The following is a 16,794-nucleotide window of genomic DNA, read 5'->3' on the forward strand; positions in this document are numbered from 1 at the left end:
CTAATTGAGTTGTGTCTAATTAGGTTAGTTGCTTAAGTTGAGTCCTAGTGAAATTAGGAGGTTGTTTATCTATTTAAAGGTATCATTGTAATGGGTTTTGGGCAAGCAGTTATTTAATTCAATAAGAATTCGGTGGTTTGTGATCTCCAATCAAAGGATCATTAGGTGGTTTGATCTCCAATTCAAAAGATCAATTTAGGGTTCTTCAATTTATTGGTTAAGGATCATATTATTTGGTAGCAGAGCGTTCGATCTTCTGTAGTTATCAAGTTCATCTATCATCTCTCAATCACGTTGTTGTTTTCCCTATTTAAAAAGACACCTCCTGGCTCCTGTTCACCCAATCCACCCAAAAAAAACCCTCCTTTTTACATAGTTAATTGACTTTCTTCAAGATTATGGTAAGGGAATTAGAAGAGAAGTTTGATGCTCTTACCTCTCAAGTTGATGCACTGTCAACGAATGTCCAAGAGTTGATACAGGATCATCAGAGTACTAATACTATTCTCAAAGAGATACAAGATTCTATGAAACTTTTAGCAAACGGCAGACCAGCACCCCTACCTGTTCAACACGACCTTATTCGTAACCGTACTCAACAATTTCAGCTTGATGGAAATCCTACTTACGACAACCAACAAGGAGCTATTATTCAAGGTCGCACTCTTCGTATTGATTTTCCAAAATTCGATGGTAAAGATCCTGAAGGATGGTTGTTTCAAGCAGAGCAATATCAAGATCTTAATAAACTTACCAACGTACAGATGGTTCCTTTGGTTGTTGTACATCTTCAAGGGGACGCTATCCCATGGTATCATCGAATGAAACGATCTCTAGGTAATTTGACTTGGGAGCAATTTTCTCTTGCATTATGCACTTGTTTTAGTTTGCAAAAACATATAGACCCCTGTAGTTCATTAGCTAGAGTTTGAGTTTGAGTGCATTGTTAATATGATTCCGAATTTGTTGGAATCCCATCAAGTTAGTATTTTCTTCTCCGGTATTCATGCTGATATAAGAGCTGGTGTTCGTTTATTTCGCCTATTAAGCTTAACTGAGGCTTTTGAATTAGCACTTTGTCAAGAGGAAGCGATTATTGCAGTGTCTGACCATTCTGCTACAAAATTAGAAATTCCAAAGCCATAATCTTCATCCTCTTCTTTGTTTCTCTCTTCCAATTTGAAACGTCTTTCTTGGAAAGACCAACAAGATCGAAGAAGCCACGGGTTGTGCTTTAATTGTGATGAACTCTACAAGCCTGGTCACCATTGCAAGGGTCCTGAAGTTTTACTTCTTGATGTTGTTGTTTCTCAAGATGAAGGTGTCACATGATTTGCTGGTGCAGAGTCGAGTTTTTCGGCTTGAGGACAAGCCGTCTTCCACGGGGCGTAGGATGTTAGGAACCTAATACTTAATTACTATTAGGAGTCCAATAGAATTGGTTATTTCTAATTGAGTTGTGTCTAGTTAGGAAAGTTGCTTTAGTTGAGTCCTAGTGAAATTAGGAGGTTGTTTATCAATTTAGAGGTATCATTGTAATAGGTTTTGGGCAAGCAGTTATTTAATTCAATAAGAATTCGGTGGTTTGTGATCTCCAATCAAAAGGTCATTAGGTGGTTTGATCTCCAATTCAAAAGATCAATTTAGGGTTCTTCAATTTATTGGTTAAGGATCCTATTAAGTTACCACCCTCATCATAGTTCCCACCACCAACAACCTCATCATCGTCCTCGCCGCCAGCAACAAGGTAGTTACGTTCTTTAGTACCGCTTGTGGCTATTGTGTAAGAAACATTGGCTATTGTGTTCTTTATGCGCGACGACACCTATTGTGTAAGAAACACTCAATCATGTTGTTGTAAACGAATATATTTGGGGAGTGGGCTTACTGAGTTGTTAATTTTGATTTGTGATAAAAATGAATGAGAGATTGGAAAATGAGGCAAATTTGAATGGTTTTTTTTTTTTTTTTTTTACAAATTTGTATGTTAAAAATGAAGAGTTTTTACAAATTTGAATTAGGGGTAAATTTGCCAATATACAAAATACCAACATCTGTTACACAGAAAATTGACGGAGTGGGGGCAATCACTAATGATTTCAAAAATGGGTGGTTTTCACAAAAATAGTGTATAAACTTTTGGCTGAAGTCAAAAAAGGCCTTTGTTTTTTAGTTTTTGGTAACATTTTTGACGGGATACAGTTCAACGCTTAAAACACTTCGTAATCATTCCAAAATCTTTCCAGAGAAGACCAAAAAACACATCAAAGAAATGAAAACGAACAAAGCCACACAATTAAAAATAAGAAAGAACAAAAAAAAAAAATTGTACTGAAAAATTTAAGAAAATTAGTGTTGTTGTAAACGAATATATTTAGGGAGTGGGCTTACTGAGTTGTTGATTTTGATTGGTGATAAAAATGAATGAGAGATTTGAAAATGGGGCAAATTTGAATGGGTTATTCACTAATGATTTCGAAAATGGGTGGTTTTCACAAAAATGGGGTATAAACTTTGGGGTTAAGTCAAAAAAACCCTTTGTTTTTTAGTTTTTGGTAACGTTTTTGACGGGATACAATTCAACGCTTAAAACACTTCATAATCATTCCAAAATCTTTCCAAAAAAGACCAGAAAACACTTCAAAGAAATGAAAACGAACAAAGCCACACAATTAAAAATAAGAAAGAACAAGTAAAAAAAAAATTGCACTGAAAAATTTAAGAAAATTAGTGTTGTTGTAAACGAATATATTTGGGGAGTGGGCTTACTGAGTTGTTGATTTTGATTGGTGATAAAAATGAATGAGAGATTTGAAAATGGGGCAAATTTGAATGGGTTATTCACTAATGATTTTGAAAATGGGTGGTTTTCACAAAAACGGGGTATAAACTTTGGGGTTAAGTCAAAAAAACCCTTTGTTTTTTAGTTTTTGGTAACGTTTTTGACGGGATACAATTCAACACTTAAAACACTTCTTAATCATTCCAAAATCTTTCCAAAGAAGACCAGAAAACACTTCAAAGAAATGAAAACAAACAAAGCACCACAATTAAAAATAAGAAAGAACAAGTAAAAAAAATAACTGCACTGAAAAATTTACGAAAATTAGTGTTGTTGTAAATGAATATATATGGGGAGTGGGTTTACTGAGTTGTTGATTTTGATTGGTGATAAAAATGAATGAGAGATTGGAAAATGGGGCAAATTGAATGGTTTTTGTTTTTTTTTGCAAATTTGAATTAGGGGCAAATTTGCCAATATACAAAATACCACCGTCACACAAAAAATTGACGGAATGGAGGCAATCACTACTGATTTCGAAAATGGGTGGTTTTCACAAAAAAAAAACTAAAAAAACGGGGTATAAATTTTGGGGTTAAGTCAAAAAAGCCCTTTGTTTTTTGTTTTTGGTAACGTTTTTGAAGGGACACAGTTCAACGCTTAAAACACTTCGTAATCATTCCAAAATCTTTCCATACCAGAAAACACTTCAAAGAAATGAAAACGAACAAAGCACCACAATTTAAAATAAGAAAGAACAAGTAAAAAAAAAAGGCACTAAAAAATTTTTTAAAGTTTGTCATTAGCAAAACAATAATAAAGACTTCAAGTTTCATGCTCCAAAAGTAACACACACATTTGGTCTAGACCTCATGTCTAATCATATTTCATACCTGAAAAAGAATACCGAGTAAAAAAAATCAAGAACAATTTGTAGTCCAATTATTTTAGGTATTAAAAAAAGTCCAATCAAGATAATACTACGGTCAGTCAACAATGAATTCCCTCATGACTTTCCTATATATTACCTTATGATCTTCCCTCTCCCTCCTCATTCCATTTTAAAGTATGATTTCCAGGCCAAGATTGCCACTCGTAAATAACCGTTATTATCTCAATATCTTCCTATTTTGTTCACTGAATCAATTATTGCTACAAACAGAATTCTCAAGCAACGAGACTGATATTGTCTCTTTAATCGCCATTAAAGATCGAATACAAGGAGGTTTAAGCTCGTGGAACAAATCCTTTCACTTCTGTAATTGGCAGGGCATTACATGCAGCAAGCGTCATGCTCAAAGGGTAATAGGATTAAACCTTTCTGGTCAGAGTTTAGTTGGCAACTTATCGCCACACATCGGTAATCTCAGTTTTCTCCAGACCATTTACATCGAGGACTACAATTTCTATGGCGAAATTCCACAAGAAATCGGCCACTTGTTTCGTCTTCGGCGTTTAAGTCTCTATAATAATACTTTTGAAGGTAAAATTCCAGTCAGTCTCTCCCAGTATACTGACCTGATGTTCTTGAATTTGGGTAATAATAAGCTCTCTGGCATGATTCCTACCCAACTCGGCTCATTATCAAATCTTTATTTTCTGTCTCTTGAGCAGACAATCTCATTGGGGAAATCCCACCTTCTTAAGGTAACCTTTCTTCTCTTGAATACTTTTCATTAGCTTCCAATACGTTGGAGGGTAGTATTCCAAACTCATTAGGTAAATTGCCAAGCCTAATATATTTCTTAATTGGTGTTAATAGATTTTCCGGTGAAGTTCCACTATCAGTTTACAACATCTCATCTATAACTGATTTAGGAATCGATGGTAATCAATTCACTGGTACTCTTCCACCAGACATTGGCACCACTCTTCCTAATCTCACATCACTTATTGTGGGAGGAAATCAACTTTTAGGATCTCTTCTAGTGTCATTTGCTAATGCTTCTAACCTCCAAGAAATAGATTTTTATGAAAACAATTTCACGGGACAAGTTCCAACTAACTTGGGGGCATTGAAAATTTTGTATCGATTGAATTTGGGTGACAATAATCTTGGAAGAGGAGAAGCTGATGATTTTAGTTTTATCACTTCTTTGACCAACTTAAGTAATCTGAACATTCTTTCTCTTAGCTATAACAATTTCGGAGGTGTTTTGCATGCCCAACTCTATTTCCAACCTCTCCACCCAGATTGTGTTGTTCTCTCTAGGACGCAATCAAATTTTCGGAACCATCCCAGAAGGCATTGGCAATCTTGTCAACCTAATTGGGTTGGGGCTCGAAAACAATCATATTCATGGTAGTATTCCACCTTCCATTGGAAATATTCAGAAATTACAAAAGTTGTATCTGAATAACAACAACTTGTCTAGATGTATTCCATCATCTCTAGCAAACATTACTCAATTGTCCCTCTTGGCTTTATCAACAAACATATTGGAAGGAAGCATTCCTTCAAGTTTTGGTGGTTTTCAATATCTGCGATCACTATACCTTAATGAAAACAACCTAACCGGTACCATACCTCGACAAATCTTTGATATTCCTTACCTGTCAATTTTTCTTGACCTCTCTCAGAATTCTTTCTCAGGTTCCCTACCTCAAGAAGTTGGTAACTTACAAATCTTGGGACATTCAACGTCTCTAGAAATAAGTTATCTGGAGAAATTCCTAGTACTCTAGGTAAGTGTCTACGTATGGAAGAACTAAACTTGGAGAACAACTTGTTTGAAGGAACAATTCCTCAGTCCTTGAGTTATTTAAAGAATATACGATATATGGACCTATCCAAGAACAACTTGTCAGGTCGAATTCCACAATATTTGGAAACCTTTCAACACCTCCAAAGATTGAATCTGTCTTTCAACAAATTCGAAGGTGAGGTACCAATAGCAAGAATCTTTAAAAACATAAGTTCTACTTCTGTAGCAGAAAATCTTGAGCTTTGTGGGGGTATTCAAGATCTAAAACTACTGAAATGCCAAAGTAAAGATACTAACAAAGGTGAAAAGCCTGTTTCTTTTAAGCTTGCAATTGCCCTAAGTCTGGGAATGTTATTTGTTTTGCCATCATGTTTTCTCATTCGTTATTGGAAAATAAAGCCAAAACTTAAATCTTCCATCCCGTCAATTAAAGAACAACATTCAAGGGTTTCCTACAGAGAACTTTTTCAAGCAACTGATGGTTTTGCTCCAACCAATATCCTTGGTTCCGGTAGTTTTGGATATGTATACAAAGGAATGCTCCAATAGGAAGAAACAAATGTTGTTGTTAAGGTTTTCTACCTTCATCACGTTGGTGCTTCAAAGAGTTTCGTGCTTGAGTGTGAATCCTTGCAAAAAATCCATTACCGAAATCTTGTGAAGATTCTAACTTCGTGTTCTAGTACGGATTTTGAAAGTAATGATTTCAAAGCACTAGTTTTTCAGTTCATGCCAAATGGAAGTTTAGAAAAGTGGTTACATCGAGAGAGTGATTGATCAGATGCTCAATCAAGAAAGTTGAACGTACATCAAAGACTAAATATCGCTATTGATGTGGCTTCTGCTCTTAACTATATTCATCACCAATGCCATGTTTTAGTTATTCACCGTGATCTAAAGCCAAGCAATGTTCTTCTTGATGATGATATGGTAGCTCATGTGAGTGATTTTGGTTTGGCAAAGCTTCTTTCAACATCAGTGGAGAATCCATATAACAATCAGAGTGCTTCAATTGGAGTAAAGGGATCTATAGGCTATGCAGCTCCAAGTGACCATTTTAACATATTTGTAGCAAAACTAATGCAGTCATTTTGTCCGCTGCACTAATTAACAACTAATTATACATTCATCAATTTTTTGTATTTCAATCTAACTATACATTCCCATTGTATGAACTTTTTGTCAAAGATGTTTTACTGAATATTTCTGATAATTTTATTGATATAAAACAGTAGGTATATATACAAGAATACAGAAGATCTCCTAGATCCACATATCTAGGAGAAGATAATACTCATACTAAGATTACAAGATACTTGCTAATCCTAACTAAGGTAACAAATATTCCAACACCCTCCCTCAAGTTGGTGCGTGGATATCACACATGCCCAACTTGACAAGAGAGTCAATAAACGCCTTGCTAGCCACTGTTTTAGTAAGGACATCTGCTAATTGGTCTTCACACTTTACAAATGGAAAAGTAATAATTCCAGCTTCAAGTTTCTCTTTGATAAAATGTCTATCAATCTCCACATGCTTCATCCGATCATGTTGAACAGGTTTATGAGCTATCTCTATAGTTGATGTATTGTCACAATACATATTCATTTCCACTTTTGGTTTAACACCCAAGTCCGTCAACCAGTTTCTCAACCACAGCAACTCACATACCCCATATGTCATACCTCTATATTCAGCTTTCAAAGACTTGATCTTGATACTCATCGGGGCTGTTTTTTTACTCCTCCAAGTCACAAGGTTTCCACCTACAAAAGTGAAGTATCCTGAGATAGACCTTTTGTTGTCGGCTGAACCTGCCCAATCTGCATCAGTGTAGCCTTCTACTTTTAGGTGATCATGTTTCGAGAACAATAAGCCTTTACTCGGAGCAGATTTCAAATATCTCAATATGCGCTCTACAGCATCCATATGAGGTTTACATGGGTCATGCATGAATTGACTCCACGACACTAAGCGCATAATGCAATATCCGGCCGGTATCGCGATAAATAGATCAGTTTCCCTACAAGCTTCTGATATCTCCCCTTATCGGTTGGAGTTGCATTCAAACACAAAAACAGCTTGTGGTTCTGCTCAATGGGGGTATCAAATGGCTTACATCCAAGCATTCCCGTCTCAGATAATAAATCAAGAATGTATTTCTGTTGGGATAAGAAAATACCATTCTTTGATTGGGCTACCTCAATCCCAAGGAAATATTTAAGGTCTTCGAGCTATTTCATTTCAAATTTAGAAGCCAGATACTATTGTAAGCTATAAATCTCCTCATGATCATCACCTGTCACCACCATATCATCAACATAAATAATCAAAGTAGTGACTTTACCTCTTTTGTGTTTTAAAAACAAAGTGTGATCTGAGTTGCTTTGTTTGTAGCCAAACTTCTTCATAGACTTAGTGAACCTGCCAAACCAAGCTCTTGGGGACTGTTTTAACCCATACAATGCCTTCTTTAGTTTACAGACCATTGTTGTATCTAAGTATTCTGGTATACCTAGGGGAGGATCCATATATACTTCTTCAGTAAGATCTCCATGCAAGAAAGCATTTTTAACATCAAACTGAAGAAGAGGCCAATCTTTATTAGCTGCTAATGACAAAAGTACTCTCACAGTATTGAGTTTAGCAACCGGTGCAAAATTTTCTTGATAATCAACACCATAAGATTGAGTATACCCTTTCACAACCAACCGAGCTTTGTATCTCTCAATAGCCCCATCTGCTTTGAGTTTGACTGTAAATACCTATTTGCACCCCACTGTCTTCTTTCCCTTTGGTAAGATTACAAGTTCCCAAGTGGCATTCTTTTTCAATGCTGCCATTTCTTCTGCCATAGCTTTGGTCCATCTAGAATCTGCTAAAGCTTCCTGCATTTTACTAGGAATAGAGACAGATGATAATTGGAATACATAAGATGCATATGACTTGGACAACTTGTGAGATGACACATGGTTGCTTATGGGATATTTCACTTTAGCTTTAGGATCAGGTTCATATTGAATTGGTGGTTGGCCACGGTTAGATCGAGGTGGAAGATGATATTGAACTAGTTCAGAATTAAGACTAGGTAGCTTAGCATCATGAATATTAGAATCACCAACATTATGAGTATTGGAATCCACAATAATAGAGTCGGGTGATACCTCTAATGGGTCTTCTGGAGAAGATTGGATTAGTGGATCCGTTATAGGAGGTAATATACTATCATGGACTTGATCTTCACATCCTTCACTTGAGCACTCAATGGAGGTTCCATCGACTTCTTCTATTGAGTTTTTATCACTAGGTGATTGTGGTCTCGATAAATCAAAGACCATTATATCATCATGATTCTATATTTCATTTCTATTATCCCCCCTGAAGTGAAGAATCAGTGATCTCCGTATAAAAAAAGTCGTGTTCATGGAAAATGACATCCATTGAGACAAAAAAAAATTTAGAAGATGGATGATAACACTTATAACCCTTCTGAGTTGAGCCATACCCAACAAAGACACACTTCAACACACGAGGATCAAGTTTGGTGCGTTGTTGTGTATGTAAGTGAACATACACCACACACCCGAAGATATAGGGTGCTAAATGAACAATAGGTGGAAGCGTACAGTGATCAGAAAGCACATCTAAAGGTCTCCAAAATTGGACAACACTAGAAGGTGTACGATTCATCAAGTAAATAGCAGAGGTCAAAGCTTCGCCCCATAAGTGAGATGGGACATGACCACCAATTAATAAAGACCGAGTGACCTCTAAAAGATGTCTGTTTTTTCATTCTGCAACCCCATTTTGCTGAGGGGAATAAGAGCAAGAGGTTTGATGTAGAATACCAGCCGAATGCATAAAGCGGTCAATTCCTTTTGAAATACTCACCCCATTATCGAGCTTTAACAACCTTTACAGAGATTCCAAACTGCGGTGAGCACCATCCGATGGAAAAGGGGAAAAAGCTGCATTTACATCACTTTTATGTTTCAAAAAATATACCCAGGTCATTCGAGTGCAGTCATTGACAAAAGTAATAAATCATTTCATCCCGTTATGTGTAGGACATGGGGCAGGACCCCAAACATCTGAATGGACTAAAGAAAAAGGAGCATCAACTATATTATCACTCGAAGAGAAAACAGTACGATGGCTTTTCGCCATTACACAGATTTCACAAGCAAAATTAGAAAGACTACAACCATTAAATAAAGATGGAAATAATCTCCTAAGATAACCAAATGAGGGATGTCCTAGTCGTCTATGCCAAAGCCAAATCTCGCATTTATTTTTATTAACTTTATCGTCACTCATAACATGAGCTTGGACTCCTTGATTGGACCGTTGAAAACCATCCTCCAGATAGTACAATCCTCCACTTTGTTTACCACTGCCAATCCTCTCCTTGGTAAGGGTGTTCTGAAAAATACAGTGAGTAGGAAAGAACAAGGCAACACAATTATGAGATTTGGTTAATTGGCTAACAGAGAGAAGGTTACAGTTTATTGATGGAACAAATAAAACATCATAGATAGATAAAGAAGGGGACAGAGGTACAGTGCAAACACCAACAACTGGAGATGACATACTATTAGCATTAGTAATGACTGATTTGGAACAACTAGAGAAGAAATAGTTAAATTTATAGCGATCGCAAGTCATATGATCAAGAGCACCGTGTCAATTATCCAATTACTATTTCGGTAAAAGCAATAAGAGCAGAGTTAGATATACCTGATGGGGAATGACTAAGTGACTCTTCGAATAATGGAATCGTTATTGGAATGCACAACAACGGAATCATTATTGGTAGGCAAGTCTGTCATTATGATATAGAACATAAACAATGAACTAGATCAATAGACAAGAATGATAAGAAAGAAGAGCAAACACCAACAACTGGAGATGACACACTATTAGCATTAGTAATGACTGATTTGGAACAACTAGAGGAGAAATAGTTAAATTTATAGCGATCGCAAGTCATATGATCAGTAGCACCCGTGTCAATTATCCAATTACTATTTCCAGTAAAAGCAATAAGAGCAGAGTTAAATATACCTGACTGGGCAACAAATCCGGCAGTAGTGACTAAGTGACTCTTCGAGTTAGAAGACATGACAGCGGAATCGTTATTGGAATGCACAACAACGAAATCATTATTGGTAGGCAAGCATGTCATTATGATATAGAACATAAACAATGAACTAGATCAATAGACAAGAACGATAAGAAAGAAGAGGGTAATAAATACAATCTAATATAGTGTAACAGATTGTATTATATGACCAAAAAAAAAAATCAAAATACCAAAAAAAAGCTCTGATTCCTATAGTAATGGGGTAATGAAAAGGAAATCGGAGTCGGCTCTTGATACCATGTCAAAGATGTTTTACTGAATATTTCTGATAATTTTATTGATATAAAACAGTAGGTATATATACAAAAATACAGGATATCTCCTAGATCCACAAATCTAGAAGAAGATAATACTCTTATTAAAATTACAAGATACTTGCTAATCCTAACTAAGGTAACAAATATCCCAACACTTTTAAAAACGTTATATGTTAAATTATTGAAATGCTTAAGATTAACCATATTCAATATTTAAAATTATAAACCATGAGTGTTGATCAGTACTTTATAATTGTTGTTTCAAAGATGTACGTGGAGTCATAGTACAAAATATCCCGATATATCGTGATATTTGGAGATATCTATCTAGATTTCAGATAAAGATATATAAATATCACGATATGTTTAAAGATATATACGACTGTAAATATCGGTGATATTTTGACGATATTTATGATATTTGTGATATTTGAGAATATTTTGCAATATTTGGAGATATTTGGCGATATTTTGTGTATATAACAATTTTATTTAATATTTACCATTATATTTCAAATAAATATAAATAATGTATCATGATATATCAATAAATATCCACAATATCTACGATATTTGTCGATATTTTGGATATATCCATGATATTTGCATGTGAAACAATGTCAAATATCTCCAAAGAGGAGGATATATCTACGATACATATCTAGAAACTGAATATCGATAAATACCTATATCCTGATATTTTGTACTATGCGGGGAGTACCATCCCATCAAATAATGGACAACAATTCAAAAATTGCTTATTCATCCTATCATTAATAATCACATCTTTTGAGTAAGAACATTGTTCATACTTCATAGAAGTCAGACAAAAGTTGTCTCCCCAATAGTAGAACTAATTAAAGTAATAAATTGCTGAAACTGGGTCTTGCAGTACATGGTGGTACTTCCTTCTCGTTGATGGCTTCTGTCGCAATATTGCTCTCATCAGGGGCGGATCTAGGATTTTAGATAAGGGGGGGCTGCCATGGAGTTAACCTTTAAAGATTTTTTTAGGAACCAATACCAATAAACTAGCATTGATAAACAAAAGAATTATCGCTTTTATTACCTTACCCAAAATGGACAAAATAGTGTTTTCACTATAGACCTAGACAAATATAACAAAGAAATGTGCAAGAATAACATAGCACATTAGCATCACACTAGTGAAGTTTTGATAGTGGATTCTTATCAAATACATCTATTATTACATCCAAATCAACTTCTTTAGCAAATTCCGCTCAATGTAAATAATGCAATGCAAAAATTCATCCCCCATCTTGTTAAAAGCAATTTCATAGCCGAGAATTCGCTCATAGTTGCCGTGGGAAGTGTCAAGACAAGGCGAATCAATCTATCAATCAAATAATAGATATTGATCTTTCTTGTTTCAACTAGTCTTTGACATAATCCGAGGAGATGGTAGACAACCCGAAAAAAAGAGGATGCTTGAGCACATCAAGTTTGTAATGTCATAGTTGACTTCTCAAAAGATGTATCTCTTGTTTCGTGAAGTCTCCACAATAAAACTTTTCTCCGAGTTTGCAAATGTCATCAATGAAAGGACTTAAAAGCATCTTCGGATCCAAAGCGTAACTAAGATAAAGAAGCTCTAATTCCGAAATCTGTTATTTAATTCCACCAACCGGTAATCTATTACAAACATTAAATAACTCGACGGGTAGTAGTGGTGCTCAAAGAATGTATATGGCGGCAAGAACGACTCCATGTATCGAAAACCCATATCGGGCATATCAATGTCATGTTTTTGCAAAACAAAATCACAACTAAGGAAAGCGCCCCAAGAAGATCCTCTTAATTCTTGAAGAAGTGCTTTTGATCGAGACTAAGCCGATAGCATTTAAAATGTCTTGGGACTTTTCTTAGGGGCTTTACACAAGACATTAGTAATTCCCATAGTCTTATGCAATAAATGAAAAAAGAAAGACAAACTCAAAACTTTTCATTGCAAGAATAGCACCTTTAGCTTCTCCACATAGAAGTTGCTTGACCCGTTCTTCATGACGCTTTTAACTATACAAATTGAATCAAACATCTCTTTTCGACTACAAACCAAGCAAAATGAGAACTCCATCTAGTATCTCCTGCGCCGTTGCAAAGTAGAAACTTGATTAGCTCCTTTTCCAAGAATAAGTTCACCACTAGCTACCAAAGATATCAATTTCATTTTTCCGAAGTATCTTCCAACTCCTGTTTTCAATGAAGATTAACAATAGAAGCCAACTTGGAAAAAAATAACCAAAACATCAAAACATCTTTGAAGCCTTAACTAGAGCAAGTTGTAGACGATGTGCAAAGCAATGCACATAATATGCATATGGACACTCTTTAAACAATGCCCGTAATCCATTCCATTGACCACGATATTGCTAGCACCATCATAACCTTGACCTCTCATATTTATAATATGCAAATTATGGCGAGCAAGGATATTGCATATAGCTTCTTTCAAAGTTAAAGCACAAGTGTCTTTAACACTAACAATACCAAGAAAATACTCTCTAACAAAACCACCTCTATCAACAAATCTTAGGACAATGCGCCATCCTTGTTTGAATTATCTTGTGCTTCATCAACAAGGACACAAAATTTTGCATCACCAATTTCCTCACAAATTTCTCTCTCTCACTTTATCGGCATAGATATGCAAAAGTGTCTTTTGAATTGAATGTGAGGTATATTGGCATTTCTCGGAGCATCTTTTAATAATTCGCAACCTTGTCATTCAACATCGCCGCAAATCCCAACATTTGAAATTTCCACCATTTTTGACTTTTGGACTCGTCATGGCCTCTAAAAGAAATCCCTTGTAGTGCAAGAAATTGAATACATGAAGAATAGCTTTGACTAGCAAAGCGGTTCTTAACAACCTCTTCTTTAGATAATGTATTTAACATATTATCTATATGTCGAGAAGGATTCATGAAATTTTCACAAGCTATCATCGCCGACCCTATGAGGTGAGCATGGACTTCCTTCATGTTGCAAAAGGAACACTTCTTTCCATTATTAATCTTCTTCCAACAATGAATGCATTACGGATTTGTTTCAAATATAAAACATGGAAAACAATAAGCTCTATCCATTTGGAGTGAGTATAGCCAAGGAAATAGTGTGAACCAAGAGGATAGTTTGCTTTCCGAATATGGTGGATGGATACTCTTTCTCTCGAGTTCAAGTAACCAACGCCTTTCCAAGAAAAGCTCGTCAACATCATCTTGTTGATTAACCGGGTAATTATATATTGAAGACGCGTTTACCCGGATCACGTTCAAATAAAGATGTGGAGTCAACTTCTTCAACACTAACTCTTTGGGGCTTGAGGAGAAGGTTCAACTTGCTCAATTTCAACAACTTGAACTTGTGAAGGAAATCTATCAATGAAATATCAAGACTAGATGATGTAGAAGTTACATCATTTTCGGGGGTGACATCTTTGGGTTTAAAGAAGGAAAACATGGTTTTCATTTTCTTACGAGCTTGATGTTCAGACATTCTTACCTAAGATAAATCATAATAATTTCGTAATCAATAGTTTGCTCTATACTAAAACTAAAAAAAAAAAATATCACAATAATAACTACAATAATATTCAACTAATTAAATAAGACAAAAATTAAATGACAATCTAATACTCCAATATAAACTATAAGTTAACAAGGCAATAAGTCAAATAGAGAACACATTAGTATTTGAAAATTGAAAAAACAATAACTAAGAAAAAAATATGCATAATACAAAACAATTTACCTTAGTCCTTAGCTAATGAAAATTGAATAGAAATAAAATGATAAATAGATTTGAACTCGACTGGAAGAAGATAATAATATAGAACAAAATTTTCTTTTGTAAATAGTACCGTCTGTACGAGTGTGCGACACAAAGTAACGAACTTTCAATTTTTTTTTTTTTGGTTGACCTTTCGGTTTCTTTTGTTCGGTTTTACTTTTTGGAGAATCTCTTATTGTAAATTGTGAGAAACTGGAATAGACAGATAGTGATGGGCGGTGGGCCTCTATTATGAGTTGTGATTTCTTTTTTTTCTTTGTTTTCGCTAATAGAAAGTTGGGAAGTGGGAACAGCAAACAAACAGGACGGTCAAACTGGAATTGTGTGTGTTTGTCACTTTGGGCCTATGGCTAGACGGTAGTATTCCTACTCTTTTTTTTTGGGAGAAGTTTGGGGGGGGCTACAGCCCCTGTCAGCCAACCTTTACATCCGCCCCTGGCTCTCATGGAGTCAAAAACAATTGTTTCTGAATTTGAACATTTTGGAGTTAAAAGAAAAACATAAATTGATCAGCATTATGAAACTTGTAGTTCTCGAGACCTATTGGACCATTGATATAGAATAGGGATGTCAATTGTTATCATATTTCAACTTAGAAGCTGTTAAATTATTTTCTTTTTTTTAAACCAAATAACATTTGTGGTGGATATACAAATTGCAGAGTACGGTATGGGTAGTGAGGCTTCCATACAGGGTGATATGTACAGTTATGGAATTCTATTGTTGGAAATGTTCATAGGAAAGAGGCCCACTGATGAAATGTTTAAAGATGGTTTGAACATTCATAATTATGCTAGCAACGCATTGCCAGATCAAGTTCTGCAGATTGTGGATCCGATACTTCTGTCTGAAAAAGATCAAATGACGAGAGATACTAATAGCACCAGAAATCAGAGTGAGAGAAGAACTAGACTTCTGGAGTGTGTGACTAGCATAATTGAAGTCGGGGTTTCATGTTCACTAGAAACACCATCAGAACAAATGGAAGATGTCAGCGGGAAATTACACTTGATAAGAGACAGATATTTAGGCACTGGCATTCATGAAGAAGGGGATGATTTGTAGGTGCAATCCTGTCTTCTACAATAACAACTACGGAAAGTGTATGAGATAATGTGTTCCTAGTGCAACTTTATTACTGAGCTTTGTCGAAGTCATTTACTAGTGAGTTAAATTATAAAACAGAGTATTCCCTCTTTACCAAAAAAATAAGAGTATTCCCTTGTCAGTGCATCTTTTTCTTTAGAAGCTGAGTTTCTACCGTTACATTTCTTTTCGTTCTTTTTAGTTGCAAATTTCAACTTATTTTAAAAGCTTTCCATGAGACTATACATCGCAAGCTTTTGGACATATGGTGCAATTTGGGATCTTCTAGTTTCGCCTCACCAAACGTTAAATTGTTTATTAGCTGTAAAATGTTTCCCAGCCTCACAAGGTCAGTCAGTGCAGGGGGAAGGGGATGACCTCTCAACTTGTCTATCATGAAATCATGTTAAAGTTTGTACAATGCAATTTGACTCTTCGCTCCATATTCATTCTCAGTAAAGGTAAGGACATTAGCAAGAACCTAGAAATCAAATACCACACTTCAAACAGATACAAGAATAATTTTCACGGGGCCTTGAAAATATTCAGAGTTTGTTACTTTGAGGCTCAACGACACTGAAGAACAATTATAATGTCGAGCGTTTAAGCGAGCTTAGATGCTGTAGTCCAATTATCAAGGAGAGTTTATAAAACTACTGTGCCCTTGATCAAGCTATCCTTAAGTTCCGATTTTATTGCCAATGATTCCAACAACTAGTTCCTCATTGAAATTGTCATGCAAGTAGTGGTGAAGATGGCTTTCGACAGGGAATGCTTTTGACTACAAGGACTTGCTGTGGTATTCTAACAAGAAGCGTGGGAAAGGATGGCACGCTTACCAGAATTATCAAGAAGAGGTCTACTGGCAGGTCAGAAACAGGGTAGTCATTGTGAGCACTTTCACGTCCATCATATTATTCTGCTCCCATAACCACCACCAGGTGAGCAGATAGTGGCATCCCCGAGGACATTGGACCACTAGCAAAACACACTGAACCAGCTAGCTTCAAA

At 35.6% G+C, this 16,794-nt stretch overlaps 1 protein-coding gene and 1 pseudogene across 1 annotated transcript; both read left to right on the top strand.

The window, feature by feature from the left end:
• The first annotated feature begins 4,942 nt into the window (after positions 1 to 4,942).
• Positions 4,943 to 6,646, top strand: LOC147524253 (uncharacterized; annotated as a pseudogene).
• An 8,720-nt stretch (positions 6,647 to 15,366) lies between these two features.
• On the top strand, positions 15,367 to 15,762 carry LOC147524254 (putative receptor-like protein kinase At3g47110). The gene has a single exon (XM_086574077.1). The coding sequence runs from the start codon at positions 15,367 to 15,369 to the stop codon at positions 15,760 to 15,762; it is 396 nt and encodes a 131-aa protein (XP_086430203.1).
• Positions 15,763 to 16,794: the final 1,032 nt, after the last annotated feature.

The sequence above is a fragment of the Coptis chinensis genome, chromosome 1 (assembly GCF_015680905.1).
Source record: "Coptis chinensis isolate HL-2020 chromosome 1, ASM1568090v1, whole genome shotgun sequence".
Taxonomy (NCBI): Eukaryota; Viridiplantae; Streptophyta; class Magnoliopsida; order Ranunculales; family Ranunculaceae; genus Coptis; species Coptis chinensis.

Excerpts from the sequence above, each read along its gene's own strand:
- LOC147524254 (XM_086574077.1), top strand. The coding sequence starts at position 15,367 with ATGGGTAGTGAGGCTTCCATACAGGGTGATATGTACAGTTATGGAATT.